The sequence below is a fragment of the Dendropsophus ebraccatus genome, chromosome 11 (assembly GCF_027789765.1).
Source record: "Dendropsophus ebraccatus isolate aDenEbr1 chromosome 11, aDenEbr1.pat, whole genome shotgun sequence".
Classification (NCBI taxonomy): domain Eukaryota; kingdom Metazoa; phylum Chordata; class Amphibia; order Anura; family Hylidae; genus Dendropsophus; species Dendropsophus ebraccatus.
In genome coordinates this window covers 10,205,080-10,223,303 of record NC_091464.1, presented here as the reverse complement: position 1 = coordinate 10,223,303, position 18,224 = coordinate 10,205,080, and the positions used below count along the sequence as shown (strand labels likewise).

At 47.2% G+C, this 18,224-nt stretch overlaps 1 protein-coding gene across 2 annotated transcripts in view; it reads right to left on the bottom strand.

Annotated features, from left to right (window-relative positions):
* Positions 1–11,228: 11,228 nt before the first annotated feature.
* FCAMR (Fc alpha and mu receptor) overlaps positions 11,229–18,224 on the bottom strand; it is a 33,594-nt gene continuing 26,598 nt past the window's right edge. For both annotated transcript variants that reach the window (XM_069945040.1, XM_069945041.1), the window contains one exon: positions 11,229–13,206. In XM_069945040.1, coding sequence (XP_069801141.1) covers positions 13,199–13,206 — 8 coding nt within the window. In that variant the 3' untranslated portion in view covers positions 11,229–13,198. The remainder of the gene's footprint in view (positions 13,207–18,224) is intronic.

The following is an 18,224-nucleotide window of genomic DNA, read 5'->3' as shown; positions in this document are numbered from 1 at the left end:
ACCGGCAAACTGTGACTGGGTAACACCGCCACACCAGTCCTGACCAATACCACCATACTGTGACTGGATAACACCATCATATCAGACCTGACCGATACTGCCATACTGTGACTGGATAACACTGCTATACCAGACCTGACCAATACCACCATACCGTGACTGGATAACACCGCCACACCAGACCTGACCAATACCGCCATACTGTGACTGGATAACACCCCCATACCAGACATGACCAATACCGACACTCTGTGACTGAATAACACTGCCATACGGGTAAATACAACCCTGCAGGTATACAGGACACTACAGGTATACAGGACCCCAAAACTATACACTACAAGTGCACGGGACCTCCACAAAACTATATACTACAGGTATACAGGACCCGAAACTTTACACTACAGGTATACAGGACCCCAAAACTATATACTACAGGTATACAGGACCTCCACCAACTATATACTTCAGGTATACAGGACCTCCACCAACTATATACTACAGGTATACAGAACCCCAAACTATACACTACAGGTATACAGGACCCCAAAACTATACACTACAGGTATACAGGAACTCCACCAACTATATACTACAGGTATATAGGACCCCAAACTATACACTACAGGTATACAGGACCTCAAAACCATACACTACAGGTATACAGGACCTACACCAACTCTATAATACAGGTATACAGCACCTTCACCAACTCTATACTACAAGTATACAGGACCCCAAATATACTATAGGTATACAGGAACTCCACCAGCTATATACTACAGGTATATCGGACCCCAAACTATACACTACAGGTATACAGGACCTCCACCAACTCTATACTATAGTTATACAGGACCCTCAAACTATTTACTACAGGTATACAGGACCCCCGAACTATATACTACAGGTATACAAGACCTCCACCAATTATACACTACAGGTATCCAGGACCCTCAAACTATAAACTACAGGTATACAAGACCTCCACCAACTATACATTACAGGTATACAGCACCAACTATATACTACAGGTATACAGGACCCCCGAACTATACAGTATAGGTATACAGGACCTTCACCAACTGTACACTGCAGGTATACAGGACCTCCCTCAACTAATTCCACTGATTAACTCAGATGAAACAATACCTTTAGCTTGGCCTCCTGGGCACCTTAGAACAAATCTAATTAACACACTGACACTTTATACCCGGGCAGCGCCGGGTACATTTTCTAGTATATATATATATATTACTATAATGCACACTGGGCCAGTACAGAGAACAGTGACAGTATATCATATATATATTACTATAATGCACACTGGGCCAGTACAGAGAACAGTGACAGTATATCATATATATATTACTATAATGCACACTGGGCCAGTACAGAGAACAGAGCTAAGTGTAACCCGCAATAAACAATAGCAGGTCGGATAACTGATATGATAATCTTATAGGTCACATCCATCATGCAAGGAGCAGAGGAGTGTAAACCTTGGTACACATATATACACAGTATATCTATCACATAAAGATCAGTAAGGCGCCTTGCGCAATAGTACTATGTAATATGCGTATATATAAAAAATATAAGAAAGTGAATTTATTCACCCATAATGTGCAATACAACGTTTCATAGGTGTTATGTGTTGCTTGAAAAAGGTTTCATTGAGAAACTGAAGGGTTGTATTGCACGTTATTGGTGAGTAAATTCACTTTCTTATTTCTTATTCACTATCCTTGAAGGGCCGCTTTATTGTTTTCATATTTTGGATTCCTTTGGAGCCGGGGTCTGACTCCTGCAGGCTGTGCATCCACCTGAGCTATTGCCGCACAGTGCCGTCTACATCCACAAAATTAATAAAAGTCCAACTTCCGAACACTCCAAATATTTACAAGTGTGTCTGCCGTACCCCTCACACCTTTGAGCACACCCCTACGCACGTTTCGGCAATCCTTCATCAGGAGGCGATTACTGTACGATTAGGAGCCTATTCAAGGGTAACTAGACCAATCAAAGAGCTAGAGATACATGGGGAATAAAATAAAGTCGTGTGAAGTGGTAGGCTCTCTAGTAATCACCCTTTGTGTAATAGAACTACATTAGGTATAATTAATTAGAGATTTATAAAAATAGATTATATGCACATTGCACATTGACAAGGAGTATATAGCAATAAGCTTAGTATTATAAATTGTTAAAAACATGAAAAATAAAATATTATATTATTAACGTAGAAAGTCTTGTGGTGAATACTGTAAATATAGATATAATTATTGTCTGTTGGCGGCTTTGCAGGGCCCTTGCACGCCGACAATTGTTTAGACACTGTGCTGGCAGCAGGGATTCCAGCATCTACTGCGTATTAGATAAGATGTTGGATAGTTAAACGTTCATTGAAAATTCATAAAAAATTCATGAAATAATTCTCCGTTATTTGTGCTGCTTGTAATACACGAAGTAGAGATAAAGTATGTTGGTGGAAGTCCACCTCTCACCAGTCCTGTATTGTTCTTGAAGTCTACGGCCGTAGATGCAGAGGATACGTGAGATCGTTCAACGATTCGCTATAACGATTGTTAGCGATAACTAGCAATTTTTTAGCGAACAATTCTGAGGTTATTACATTCACTGATCACTGTTATAAACAATTGCTTTTACGTTGTTATATGGTCGCTAATCTTTCCTCAGGACGACCCACACAACATGTGATATCAGCGAACGACTTATATTCAAACAATCGGCAAACTACCAATGATCATTTTTCAACATGAACGATTTTTCATTCGTCCTTTTAATCGTTGGGTGTTCCATCCCATTTTCAGCTACACTACTCAGTAACTGATAAGTTGTGGATCATTGGAAACTCACAATGCACCTTCTGGTCACTGTATAAACGTCACAGAACATTTCAGCTTGCCAGCCTTACAGAGATGTGGAGTCTGTTTGTTTAGTGCATTCACATGGATTGTTCAGACCAATGTTGTGCTTTGGGATACTTTGGTCATAGTATCCAAAAATCTATGGCACTTTTAGAAACATGTGAGTGCTGTGCAAGGCTGTGTCCATTAGTGCCATAGACTTTAAAGGGGTGATTTTTATTTCTTTCAGATCAACTGGTGTCAGAAAGTTATATAGATTTGTAATTTACTTCTATTTAAAAATTTCCAGTCTTTCAGTACTTATCAGCTGGTGTATGCCCTGCAGAAAGTGGTGTATTCTCTTCAGTCTGACACAGTGCTCTCTGCTGCCACCTCTGTCCATGTCAGGAACTGTCCAGAGCAGCAGCAAATCCCTATAGAAAACCTCTCTTGCTCTGGACAGTTCCTGACATGGACAGAAGGGTCAGCAGAGAGCACTGTCTCAGACTGGAAAGAATACACCACTTCCTGCAGGACATGCAGCAGCTGACAAGTACTGAAAGACTGGAGATTTTTAAATAGAAGTAAATTACAAATCTAAATAACTTTCTAAACCAAGTTGACTTGAAAGAAAAAGGTTTTTGCTAGATAACCCCTTTAAGATAATGTAGACTATTCTTCAAATGCTCTAGAAGAAGATAGCAATGAACCTAGTTTTTCGTATACATGTATAGATCTGATTTTGTCATGGCCGTGGCGACGTCCTATGCTTCAGGCTGCCGCCGCCGCACCATGACAGAGAACACTGGAGCCCTTATGCAGGGGTCCGGCGTCGCTGTCTTACTGCTCCACTCTCTTGACCCCCACCGTCCCGGGACGCACACGCGTCCCCACCTCCTATGGCGTGTGCAGATTTAAAGAGACAGTGTGTCCCTAATTGGTTAGTTGCACCAAACACCTCCCCTATAAATTAGACACCTGTGCTGACCTTCCCTGTTGGAGCCTATGCATCCTTCCCTTAGCGTGTTGTCCCAGCTCTCCGTGATTCCTGCCCATGATTCCTGCCCGTGGTTCCATACTCCAAGTTCTGCTGAGTTTCCGGCTGCCTGTGGATCCTGACGTGAGTCCTGCTGTGTACCTGCCTGTCTACGTGTCTCCAGCTGCACCTCACCTGCCGCCGTTAGCAAGCCTTGTCAGCGGTAGTGACCTGGGGGTCGCCTGCCGCAGCAAGCCCATCCCGCCTTGCGGTGGGCACTGGTGAAGACCAGCACCTTCTTCGACTCCGCTCCCTGGTGCAGCTTACACCATCGCTAACGGTGGTACAGCGGATCCACGACTCCAGTTGTTACAGATTTTAGGTTGTAATAGAGATGAGCGAACCTCCAGCATGCTCAAGTCCATCCAAACCCGAATTTTCGGCATTTGATTAGCGGTGGCTGCTGAAGTTGGATAAAGCCCTAAGCAGTGGCGTAGCTACCGCCGCAAAGGGGGGCCCTCCCGATCAATCACTCTTGTGACCGCAAGCATTGTTTTGCTTGCGGTCACAAGAGTCCGGCTCCGTCTTCCCCCGGCTGCTGCGCGGCTGCCGGAGGTGTCCGTCTTATGCCCGGCAGAGCTCCCTGCGCGCCTTGGGCCCTGACTTCCGGTTCCGGTGCCCAGGGAGCTCTGGGATGCGCGCGCTGCCGGGAATAAGACGCGACACCCCCGGCAGCAGCGCAGCCGGGGACAGACCAGGAGGAGTGAGGATCAACGTGGGAGCGCGTTGTCAGGTGAGTTAGGTTAAATTTTGTTTTGTTTTGTTTTTATCAGCCTGCAGGGAGGGGGGCATCTATGAGGGTGGGGGAAAGAGGGGGGCCATCTATGAGGGTGGGGGGAAAGAGGGGGGCCATCTATGAGGGTGGGGGAAAGAGGGGGGCCATCTATGAGGGTGGGGGGAAAGAGGGGGGCCATCTATGAGGGTGGGGGGAAGAGGGGGCCATCTATGAGGGTGGGGGGAAAGAGGGGGGCATCTATGAGGGTGGGGGGAAAGAGGGGGGCATCTATGAGGGTGGGGGAAAGAGGGGGCCATCTGAGGGTGGGGGAAAGAGGGGGGCATCTATGAGGGTGGGGGGAAAGAGGGGGCCATCTATGAGGGTGGGGGGAAAGAGGGGGGCATCTATGAGGGTGGGGGGAAAGAGGGGGCCATCTATGAGGGTGGGGGGAAAGAGGGGGGCCATCTATGAGGGTGGGGGGAAAGGGGACCATCTATAAGGGAGGGGAGGAAGGGGACCATCTATAAGGGAGGGGAGAGGGGAGCATCTATAAGGGAGGGGGGGAAAGGGGACCATCTATAAAGGGAGGGTGGGGGAGAGTGGGCCATCTATATGGAGGGGGGAGAGGGGGCCATCCATAAGGGAGGGTGAGGAGAGAGGGGGCAATCTATAATGGAGGCGGTAGAGGGGGCCATTTATAAGGAGGAGGGAGAGGAGGCCATCTATAAGGGAGGGGGGTAGAGGGCGCCATCTTTATGGAGGGGGGAAGAGGAGGCCATCTATAAGGGAGGGTGGGGGGAGAGGGGGCCATCTATAAGGGAGGGTGGGGGAAGAGGGGGCCATCTATAAGGGAGGGTGGGGGGAGAGGGGGCCATCTATAAGGGAGGGTGGGGGGAGAGGGGCCCATCTATAAGGAGGGAGGAGAGGAGGCCATCTATAAGGGAGGGGGTAGAGGGGGCCATCTATAAGGGAGGGTGGGGGGGAGAGGGGGCCATCTATAAGGGAGGGTGGGGGGAGAGGGGGCCATCTATAAGGGAGGGTGGGGGGAGAGGGGGCCATCTATAAGGGAGGGTGGGGGGAGAGGGGGCCATCTATAAGGGAGGGTGGGGGGAGAGGGGCCCATCTATAAGGAGGGAGGAGAGGAGGCCATCTATAAGGGAGGGGGTAGAGGGGGCCATCTATAAGGGAGGGTGGGGGGAGAGGGGGCCATCTATAAGGAGGGCAACATGGGGGAAGAGGGGCCATCTATTTGGGGGGGCAACATAGGGGGAGAGGGAATACACAGAGGGGGGCATATATTATTAGGGGGTCACATAGAGTCAGGGCTACCCACTAAATGAGGGTGTAAAGGGGCCAATACAGATGTGCAGTGTGTATAGAGATGAGGATGGTGCCAGAGTGAGGAGACTAATATGTCTGTCTGGCAGATTCTGTGGATTCGTGGCTCGGAGAAGTTCTCATAACGGCCCAGGACGGATGGAGAAGATGAAAAGAAAAGAACTCCGATCAGAAAAGACGTCCCCTGTGAGTCACCTGATATAACTGCACTGTAATGTATATGGTGTATAGAGCCTGTGTAGAGCTGGGGCAACCTCTATATGACTGGATGAGGTGATTTAGTATACTGGATTTGGTCAGTAACAATATGGTGGTGATGGTAGTGGTTGTGGTGTGGCAGTAATGTTTCCTTCCTATATACTGGTATTACTGGTAATATTGGTCTCTATACAGGATTTGGTCGGTAACAGTATGGCGGTAATATGTACGGTGATAATACTTTCTCTTCCAATATGCTGGAGTTATTGGTAATATCTGTCTTGGTGTGTGTGTGTGTGTGTATATATATATATATATATATATATATATATATATATATATATATACACACCAATAGCATCACTTGGTCGTGAAAGGAGGGGGGGGGCCCAAGTTGGCCTCTCGCACCAGGGCCCAGGAGACATTAGCTACGCCCCTGGCCCTAAGGCTATGTGGAAAACCTGGATATAGTCATTGGCTGTATCCATGTTTTCCAGACAACCTTAGAGCTTTATCCAACTTCAGCAGCCCCAGCTAATCAAATGCTGAACGATCGGGTTTGGATGGACTCCAGCATGCTCCAGGTTCGCTCATCTCTAGGTTGTAACCATGCCGACTACCTGTGTAAAAAACATCTTATTTCAGGCTGGAATTTCTTCTTGCGATTTACAGGAACAGGGATACCAGTAAATTGTACAATGTGTCTTCTGTCCAACCAGGAACAATACAACAAGTAGAATCTTATGCAATTCTTTGAAATGTTGTAAGAACATCAAATGGCAAAAATGTCTCCATTATTGCCTTAACCCCTTAGTGACTAGCCTATCTGAGGCCTATCTGAGGCTTAGTGACCGAACAATGTCGTGATTTTTTTCATTGTCGTGAAATTTTGTTTTGCAGAAATCAATAGTCCAGGCGATTTTAAGAAACTCTGTAATAGGTTTTATCAGCCAAAAAAGCCTCTTTCTGTACTCAAGAAGCAATCTCCCAGCCTCCCCCCCCTGAGTTCTTATCTGTGCATTATCAGGCAAACACGTCTTCATTACAGAGAAGCCAGTGAAGACGGGTTCTGCTCTCTCCATTGTAAGCCTATGAAGGGGGGAGGGGCTGAGGGAGATGAGGGAGCAGGAAGAGGTGACATGAAGGTCAGCTGTTTGTAGACTGTCTGGGCACCTAAAACGCTGGATTCTGAGGTCAGAAAGGTCAGTGCTTATCTATGAACTTACTGAGAGAAGATTGCAGGGTGTTGTGCTGTGTAGGACTGCTCCGTGCTCAGTCACTCCTAACAGCCCCTCCCCTCTCCATAGCCACATAATGGAGACAGAAACCCTTCTTCTGAAGTGAGGGGGGAGGCTGGGAGATTGCTTTTTCACTACAGAAGGAAACTCTTTTAGTACATAAAAACCTATTACAGAGTTTCTTAAAATCGCTTGTACTATTGATATTTAATGTTTTCAAAAAAATGACCCTGAAATGACAGTTACGCTTTAAGAAACTTTGTATTTGGGTTTATAAGCCAAATATGCCATTATCTTCATTTAAAAGCCTTTTCCCAGGTCCCCCCACCTCTTCTTCCTTTCATCCAATGCTCAGAATGAGGAAATTGTGACTTGTTGCATCAGACATAACCCTGTCTGTTCTATAGAGAGGGGAGGGGGAGGAGGGAGTTAGCAGAGAGCTGAAAACAAAGGATTACACAACCATGGAGCAGGGTGAAGCTGTATTCAGAGGTCATAGAGGTCAGTGCTGACTGTCCGAGGAGATAGAGGGTGATGTTGTTGTAGATTAACTCTTTGGGGGACATTTATTAAGTCCCGCGTTTTTTACGCCGGACTTATAAATGTCCCCGCATCTCCAGCGCTACGGGGATTTATGTAGAGGCGGACTGCCTCTACAAAAAAATCCCGTGCGCTCTGGTGCGCACCGCCGAAAACCTACGCCAGCTGAGGACTGAAGTAGGTTTTCGTCGTATCTTTTTGCGCCCTTCGTTCTGCCCCCTTCACACCCCCTCCCCGTACCCGGCGGAAAGTGCCGATTTAAGAATAAAATATTGCGCAAATCGGCAATTTCCGCCAAAAACCCCCGGACCGCACGATGATACATATCCCCCTTTGTTGTCCTGTTTTGGTGTTTTATTTCCATCTCTCCATAGGAGAACAATAAAGACAAGGGGGAGAGCTTCAAACTGCTTTTTCATGTTAAAAATTCATTTTTCAGCTAATAAACCCAGTTACAAAGTTTCTTAAAATCGCCTGGACTATTAATTTCTCCCCAAAAAAAATTCACAACAATGACTCTTTAACCCTTTGAGGACCAGGCCCAAAATGACCCATTGGACCGCGCAGATTTTGATCTTTGCGCTTTCGTTTTTCCCTCCTCCCCTTCTAAGAGCTCTAGCACTTTCAGTTTTCTATCTACAAGCCATGTAAGGGCTTGTTTGTTACAGGAATAGTTGTACTGTGTAATGGCGTCTTTCATTTTACCATAACATGTATGATGGAATCCCAAATATATTATTTATGAAGATATAAATAGGTGAAATCGTAAAAAAAAAGAATGCAATATGGTAACGGTTGGGGTGTTCCTGTGTCTACGTAATGCACTATATGGTAAAAGCGACATGATACAATTATTCTATAGATCAGCCCGATCACAACCATATGCCGGTTACACAGATTCTCTAATGTTATTTTTTTTTTTTTAAATGAAATCCTTTTTTTTGGCAATTAATTATAAATAAAATGGGCCTATTGTGACGCTTATAACAGTTTTATTTTTTCACCTACGGGGCTGTATGGGGTGTCATTTTTTCCGCCATGATCTCTAGTTTTTATTAATACCATATTTGTGAAGATCGGACGTTTTGATCATTTTTTATTAATTTTTTTTATATATAATGTAACATAAAATCGGTAATCCGCGCACTTTTTTCCCTCTTTTCGTCTACGCCGTTTACCGTTCGCAATGACGCTTGTTATATTTTCATAGATTGGACAATTACGCACGCTACGGTATATTATATGTTTATTTGTTTTTATATGTTTTATTTATATAATGGGAAAGGGGGGTGATTTCAACTTTTATTGGGGGAGGGGTCTTGGGGTAGTGTGTTAGTGTTTTTAACTTTTTTTTTTTTTTTACACATTTGAAGTCCCTTTGGGGGACTTTTACATCCAGTACTTTGATTTTAACACTGATCATTGCTATGCCATAGGCATAGCATTGATCGGTGTTATCGGCGATCTGCTCATTGAGCCTGCCTGTGCAGGCTTAGTGTAGCAGATCGCCGATCGGACCGCACGGAGGCAGGTGAGAGACCTCCAGCAGTCCGTTTTACCGATCGGGACCCCCGCAGTCACACTGCGGGGGTCCCGATCGGTAAGTGACAGGGGACTCCCCCTGTCACTTACACTTAAACACCGCGGTCGCGGCGTTTAAGGAGTTAATGACACGCGGCAGCGCGATCGCTGCAGCGTGTCATTACCGGTGAGGTCCCGGCTGCTGATTGCAGCCGGCCCCCACCTGCTATGAAGCACGCTCCGCTCCGGAGCACGCTTCATAGCCGGAGAAACACCCAGGGCGTACAGTTACGCCCTAGGTCATCTGGGGACAGACTTCCATGACGTAACTATACGCCCTGGGTCATCTAAGGGTTAAGCCAAGGTACCACTGTGTATGTATATGCATTTTTTTGCTTGTTCCAGTACTGTACCTGTAGTGTCCTAGCACAGGTGTGCCGCTAAGTTCTCTATGCACCTGGGCAAAGTAACTCCCTAAGGTTCTTACAGTGGGATGAAGGGAAAGTATATTATGTGTTTTTCCCCACCAGGTGTCACTACTGTATTTCTTGTATATCTTGTATTCTGCACATCTGAAGGAAACATTGGGTTAACCATATTTGTCACATGTTTGTTCTCCTTCTGTCACAGGTGCAGGTATTTTCCCTCCTTTTTGTCTCCTATCCTAGCTCTCCTTTCTGTCACACACACAGCCCCGCCAATCACCAGTAGGCGTAGTTTCCCCCTATAAAAGGGAGGTTAGTTCTTGGTGGGGGAGTTCTCTAGTGGATTCTGTTAAGGAAAGCAATACAAGAGCACAGTTCCTGCTGCAGTACAGCCAGGGCCTGGTGTAGGCAAGGGCTCTTAGGAGTTCTTGAGTTCTCTTGTCAGGAGTGTTGGAGAGAGAGCAAGGCACAGTGTGAGAGCTTTATTCTATGTTCACCACCACTAGCATGCAGTGATAGACCCCCTTTAGGAGAAAGGACATACTCTGAGGATCACCTAGTCCAATCCAGGAATACTCACTACATGACATAGGGCAGTATACCTGAATTAGGTACTGACCCCAGTTGGACAAAGCTGCAGTTCAAGCCTACGTATTCTACTGCAACACACTGCTATTCTGGGAACTCCTGGAAAGTCTGCTCAATCCAGCGCAGGGACCTGGAAACTCGTACTACCCTAGCAGTATTGGTATCCCGACACTATAGGCCATAAGGTGGTCAGATCAAAGATATCTATACGTGAGTACAAAGTAAAGTCTCTCAGCAGCACAAAACGTATATTAATGAAATGTGGGTGCACACCTCACCAAACCAGACCAGGTTGGCATCGGGTAAATCACAACACAGTAGTAGAGACAGCACTTCCAAACAAAGTCCCTGTGGAGTTCATTTTACACGTTTTGGCATGATAGCCTATCACTGATTGAAAAAGGCTATCATGTCGAAACGTCACACTGGTGTATGATAAACTCCACATGGACTTTGTTCGGAAGTGCTGTCTCTACTACTGTGTCGAGGATATACGTGAGGATGGGTATCTTGTTCCTCTTCTTCTGTTCTTCACTACTCTAGTCCAATGTTTTCATCTGGAGTCCAGTTTGTTAATGTCACAGAGTATGCCTAACTCAGATTAGAGTGGTTATCCAGGATTTGAAAATCATGGCTGCTTTCTTCCAGAAACACATTGACTAAGGACTAAGTGATACATTCCCTTTAATCCAGGCTCTTTGTCACAGATTATATCCTTATAACCAAGGTTAGACTGAAAATAAAAGGCAACCCCGTCACACAAACCCCAGTGGCTTATATAACTGAAATATACACTTGTGCAATGTGTATCAGATTCTGCTTTATTTGATTATATATCTCTCACCACTTCCCAAGTACTATATGTAAACCACATCATGAACACCTGGTCAGGGACAGGTAATCACTATACAAGCACCAATCTAACCAGTAATACCACTCTATAGTAACTAACATCAGAAGGGTCAGGCTATGTTCACTCAACGACATTCAGTGGACCGGGCAATGTTTATTGGGGACATATTATTACCTTAAGGTGCTCCATATTAAACACTATGCTGACAAGCTTATCTCCACTATAGTATTACCAGGGGGCCATCAATTAAAGGGGGGCACTACAAAGGGGTGGGCATCTACTATAAGGGGACCTACACAGAGGGGCCATCTACTATAGGGGGCCATCTATTAAAAGAGGGGACTACACAGGGAGGTCATCTACTATAGAGGGACTAGACAGGGGGCCATCTACTATAGGGGGGACATCTACTATAGGGGGACCTAAACAGGGGGGCCATCTATAGGGGGACTAGACAGAGGGCCATCTACTATAGGGGGACTAGACAAGGGGCCATCTACTATAGTGGGACTAGACAGGGGGCCATCTACTATAGAGAGAATGCACAGAGGACACACTGGTGCGAGTGAGTTTCTCGCTCTAGGGTCCCATGTCAGTGTGCCTGTGCATTAGGGAGAGAGAGGGGCCCATGATGGGTGGACAGCCTGGGGCCCATGGTTTGTTTATTCCGTCACTGAGGTCAAGTCAGGTGGAACTCTGTCAACACAGGTAACAGGCAGGAGATTAACAATTTTTAAGAAAAGCCAAGTCAAAACCTTAGAAGTACAAATAAATACACCCTTGATATAAAGAAACATATTGGTTTGCCACTGAACAGGAAGGGGGCCTTAAAGTGTACCTATCATGAAGGTTTGCTTCCGCATCAGTGATGATTCCTTTTGTTAATCTGGAAGTTCGTGTCTCCATGCATACGGACATAAGTAATGTGCATGGCCCCCATTGGATTCAATGGGGGAGGTCACACACATTATGGTCTCATTGCGTGTGATCTGAACTTCTGGATTAACATAGGAAATCCATGCTAATCCGTAAGCAGCCCGTTGTGACAGCTAAAACTTAAAGGGGTACTCCAGATGGGAGGTGTTTTTTCAGTATCAATGGGGAGAGGGTGGATGAAGATAATAACATCCACTTACCTCCCCGGCTCCAGCACTGGGCCCCTCATCACGTTGCTTTAGGCCCCAAATCTCCGGCCACTCATGTTGGGACGGAACGGGACAAGACATGACACTGGCAGAACCGCATAGTTATTCAGCTGCTGAGCAGCCAGAGACTGGGGGACCGAAGCAACGTGATGCTGGCCCTAGTACTGGAGCCAAGGAGGTAAGTGGACGTCATTGCTTCCCCCTCCCCCCTCAGCAGTACTAAAGAAAAAAAAGCCTCCAGACCAAAGTACCCCTTTAAATAGGAGTTATTGCAATGGAGCTGCCAGCAAGGTACGATAGCTGACCAGGTGAGAGGATGAGGGGAGGGGAGACAAGATAGGTGACATGCTGTCTCTCTCTCTCTCTCTTTAGATGTCAGTGTGTCTCGGACCAAAAAACGCATTTAAAAAAAAAAAATTTTTACAGCAAGAAATAGGATGTTGAGGCCTAGAAGTACAGCCAGGGATAGCTGACAGCAAGGTACGATAGCTGACCAGGTGAGAGGATGAGGGGAGGGGAGACAAGATAGGTGACATGCTGTCTCTCTCTCTCTCTCTTTAGATGTCAGTGTGTCTCGGACCAAAAAACGCATTTAAAAAAAAAAAATTTTTACAGCAAGAAATAGGATGTTGAGGCCTAGAAGTACAGCCAGGGATATTTCTTGAATATTCACATAGGCGTAATGTTAAGAAATAGAGAAGGAACATGGTTTGAATATTAGGGCTTCAGCTTCAAACTTCTGCAAAGAGAAACAAGAGGAAAGTAATTGTTAATGAAAGTACATGGAACTTAGTAATTTATTAACATATTAACATATTTCTTTGGCACAAGATGGGGGACGGCCTCGACACGGATCAGGTAATGTATAATGCACCACACACTTCCGGGAACACGGGTGGGGGTGGTGGGACACGGGGAAGGGGGCGATTCACAGACATAACATACATTACAAAGTTGTATATCTTTGTAATGTGTGTTATTCTGTGAATAATTTTTTAGTGCCGCACTACCCCTTTAATACGTTGCCCACCCACAGCTTTCCATCTTGTCAATATAAAGTTATTATGGATTCTGCACAGTTTTGCTGTTATCTAGGTGCCCCCACCCCTACCGATTGCATAGAAACATCAACTCTCAGTCCAACCCAACACGCAGTGGCGTAGCTACCATAGAGGAAGGGTAGGCAGTTGCTATGGGGCCCATGCAGGAGGGGGCCTGTGGGAGAAGGTAAGAGTATTACAGATGAGCGAACCTGGAGCATGCTCAAGTCGATCCGAGCCCAAACTTTCAGCATTTAATTAGCAGTGGCTGCTGAATTTGGATAAAGCCCTAAGGCTATGTGGAAATCATGAGTATAGTCATTGGTTGTATCCATGTTTTCCAGACAACCTTACAGCTTTATCCAAGTTCAGCAGCCCCAGCTAATCAAATACTGAACGTTCGGGTTCGGATCGACTCGAACACGAACCCGGTACGCTCATCTCTAAAGAGCATGTGTCCTTCTGCTTAACCCCTTATGTACTGCGGTGTGTAAGTGATCCAATGTTTACTTACATGCTGCAACTCAAAAAAAGGTTTAACAAGCAGAAGACAAGGAGATCTCTGCTTCACTGCAATGATAACCTCTGACCTCTGTTCTTCAGCTTTTGCTATGGGGCCCCATGAATCCTAGCTACGCCCCTGCCGACACGCTCCCTGCTCCTGGCCTCCACCCTCCGAGTCGGCATCATGTGTCCCCAGTCTCTTCAAGTCGTGTTAGTGCTTCTAAACCAGTCCACTGAAGAGAGAGAGGACAGTGACACAGTGACAGCTGCTGCTGCTCATCACTGTCTCCCTCTCTAAAAGCAGCCCCCCCCAGCTCATCTGGTGGCCAGCTGGCACCCGTCCCCCCTCACCTGGTGGCATCTGACCGAATCGTGGAAGCCCCCCCCCCCCCCCCCCCCCCGCATCTGACCTGATGAGCGGTGGCCACCCGCGGCACCCGACGCCCCCCTGCATCTGACCTGATGAGCTGTGGCTGCCCGGGCACTGGACCCCCTGCATCTGCCCCGGGATTGCTGGCGCAACATTACAATGCTATATCTTGTATCCCCCCCCCCCCCCATCCGACATCCGACCCGCAGCCACTCACTCAACTATGCTATATCTTGTGCATATCAGCTCGGCTACATCATGTACCAGTCAGACATAAGCATTGCATGATGGGAGATGTAGTTTCATGGCCGGCACCATAAAAAACTCCCATTGGGGGCCACTAAAATGTAATAAAGGTTTTTAAAAAATATATATACAGTGGTACCTTGGTTTAAAGCAGTGCTTCTCAAACTTTTTCTCCTGGAGCCTCACCCAACAGACCAAGGCAATGCCCGGGCCTCACCAGACTGACCAAGAGGGCGCCTCACTTTCTGTGGTGAAATTCCATTTAAAAGCTGAAAATAATGCTAGAGCTAGCTTACACTTATCTCCCAAGCTTTATATACTAATAAAGCAAGTACAAAATAATTATTAATGTTGCTAAAATGGAGATTTTTGCAAACAGCAAAAGGACTGTGCAGATCATAGTTACTTTGTGAAAGCTGTCTCACCAGCTGGGCCTCACCAACGACTAGGGGCGTCTCACAGTTTGAGAAGCAGTGGTTTAAAGGAAACCAATCAGCCCAAATGGGCTGATATGGTTCCTTGAACTGCTGTATACAGCTCCTGCAGCAGCCGCGGCACATACCGTCCGTTGCTGCAGCAGTAGCTGTGTACCCGAAAAAAAGGACTTTAATCCCCCGGGAGAAGATGAATGACAGGCAGAGAGGTCCTTTACTGTCCTCTCTGCCTGTCAATCATCCCTCCGAGCAAGCTGACAGGCAGAGTGCGGTGACTAGATACAGGCGGGGAGCTGCCTAGATGACTACTTTCCCGCCGCTGCTTGTCACGAGCCTGGGGGAGTAAAGTCCTTTTTTTCAGGTATACAGCTACGGCCGGTACATGCTGATTGGTTCCCTTTACGAGTAACTTGGATTGAGAGCGCTTTGCAAGAAGAGCATTGCTTTGGTTTTAAAGCTCCCTGTACTGGGTGGGAGGGGGAGTGGGGGAGGGGCATGGTCTGCATAGCGGGGTCTACAGCACTGTACTCTGACCCAGGAAGTCTCCCTCACCTTCCAAATCATAGCAGATCCACTTCAGGCTGGGGCTTACATCAGGGGACAGGATAGTGAAGGTAATCTCTTCATATCTGTAACCCCTCTCTCCCCGGACAGAGAATACTGCATGTATGTGCCCACATATGTCCTGCTCATTCCTCCCTGCAGTCTCTGTCAGCTCTTGTGTTTTCCATGCTCTTCATTCTTGCTATAATCTGCCTGCACTCAGCTATCCACAGTGCTGCTATAATATGCCTGCACTTACACTTAGTTATATACACTGCTGTATAGAAAAGTTTCTGTCACTTTCCTCCTGCACAGCTCTGTGATCCTCACTTCCTGATTGGTCCATGCTGAACACACACCCCTTCCCCATTGTGGTCATGTGACCACACAGACCTCTGACAGCAGCCCTGCTTCTCTATTCTAGCCTGTTGTACTACGCTACTGCAATATGAGGATCTGCAGCTCCATTCCGTATCTACAAATTGCTGCTGTTTTTTTCTATTCTTATGCACTTACTATACAATATACACCACATGCTGATTGCTATACTATACAGAAACTTATAATATGAAATATTCAGCTTTCAAAATGTTTTATTTGTTTTACCTGTTTTTCCAGAATTTTAAAAAATAATTATTTTTGGGGTGTGGAACTTGTCTGCATTTCAATGATTCCTTATGGTAATCCGAGGCACCACTGTATATCTATCTCTCTATATCTATCTACAGTGGTTTGCAATAAATTAGAATATCAACCAAAATTTTTTTTTTTCAGATTTCAATTCAAAAAGTGACTTCATATATTCTATAGAGTCATTACTGACAGAGTGAACTTTTTCAAGCGTTTATTTCTGTCAAAGTGGATGATTATGGATCACAGCCAAGTAAAACCCAAAAGTCAGTATTTCAGAAAATTAGAATAATTAAAGGGGTATTCCCCCCAAGAGCTAAAAAAATGTAATGGTCCCAAACCTAGCTTGTCTTACTCACCAAGTCCCTCTGAGTATTTTGAGACGTCTCCCATCTTTCTAGCTGCTGCCGTTCCTGAGTTACAAGTTTTTCTAAAAAACGATCTATATCCAAGATAGGAAACTACATTTCCCATCATGCAATGCTTCTGCCTGAAGATGGCGATGTAGCAGAGCTGAGACAATGAAGGAGATGATGACAGTGTAGCAGAGCTGAGATGGCTGTGTCGGTGTAGCAAATCTGAGTTGGAAGTGACGGTGTAGCAGAGCTGAGTTGGGGATGACGGCGTAGCAGAGCTGAGTTGGCGGTGACGGCGTAGCAGAGCTGAGTTGGCAGTGACGGCGTAGCAGAGCTGAGTTGGCGGTGACGGCGTAGCAGAGCTGAGTTGGCGGTGACGACGTAGCAGGGGGGTGGAGATTTCCGCGGGTGATAGTGGGGGGGGGGGCGCGGAGCTTGCCGAGGCGATTGCGGGGGGCGGAGCTTGCCGAGGCGATTGCGGGGGCGGAGCTTGTCGAGGCGATTGCGGGGGCGGAGCTTGCCGCAGGCGATTGTGGGGGGGCAGAGATTGCCGCGGGCGGGCGGGATGCCGCAGGTGAGTGCGGAGGCTATGCTGCAGGTGAGTGAGGGATGCCACGGGTGATGGGGGGGCGGTTGGTTGTGGGGTGGGGGGCTGTGTGCTGCGGGTGAGTGCTGGACGCTGCGCCGGGAGGCTCTGGACACGGGTTGAGCTCTGGGCTGGGGGTGACTGGGTGGCTGCTGTTAGTTAGCTGCGCTCATCACTGTCTCCCTCTCTAACAGCAGCCACCCCATCAGTGTTCTCAGTCACTTCACTGTGCAGGGCCGGATTAAGGTTGGTGGAGGCCCTGGGCAACAATTTTGTTGGTGCCCCCCCCCCCCATTTTCTTCCCCCACAAATACACCATACAGCAATCTATATAGGTGGCTGATTACTGTAGGGACTTAGCACCTACCCCTCCTCACTCCTGGCTGTATGGCTCAGCATCCTCCTCTGTTCTGCATATGATGGTCCCTAGAGGCTGCAGTCCAGAGGAAGATGCCAGGCCCTAGAGACAGGATGGGGGAGGGGTGAGCATCTCGGAGTGTTCCCACTTAAAGGGAACCTGTCACCCCCCGTGCCGGGGTGACAGGCTCCCGACCCCCCGTTAGAGCCCCATATACTTACCTAATCCCGCCGGGTCCCGCTTCTGGAGGTGGTCGGGTGACGGAGATCTCAGCCGCTGCAGCCCGGCGAGCGCGCTGAGAGATGAGTCCAACGCTCATAGAGAATGACGGAGCGCTGGACTCTCCTGTCATTCTCTATGGGTGTTGGACTCATCTCTCAGCGCGCGCGCCGGGCTGCAGCGGCTGAGATCTCCGTCACCCGACCACCTCCAGAAGCGGGACCCGGCGGGATTAGGTAAGTATATGGGGCTCTAACGGGGGGTCGGGAGCCTGTCACCCCGGCACGGAGGGTGACAGGTTTCCTTTAATTCAATGCAAGAACACAGCACTTTAGCATTTTCTGTGCTCTCTTGCCCACTGTGTTAGCCACCACCACAGCTAGCATATGCAGTTGTGAATCGCAGGCAGAACCTGGACTTGCAAGTCTAGGCCCCATCTTCAGTTCCCAACCATAAAAACTAAAAAAAGCA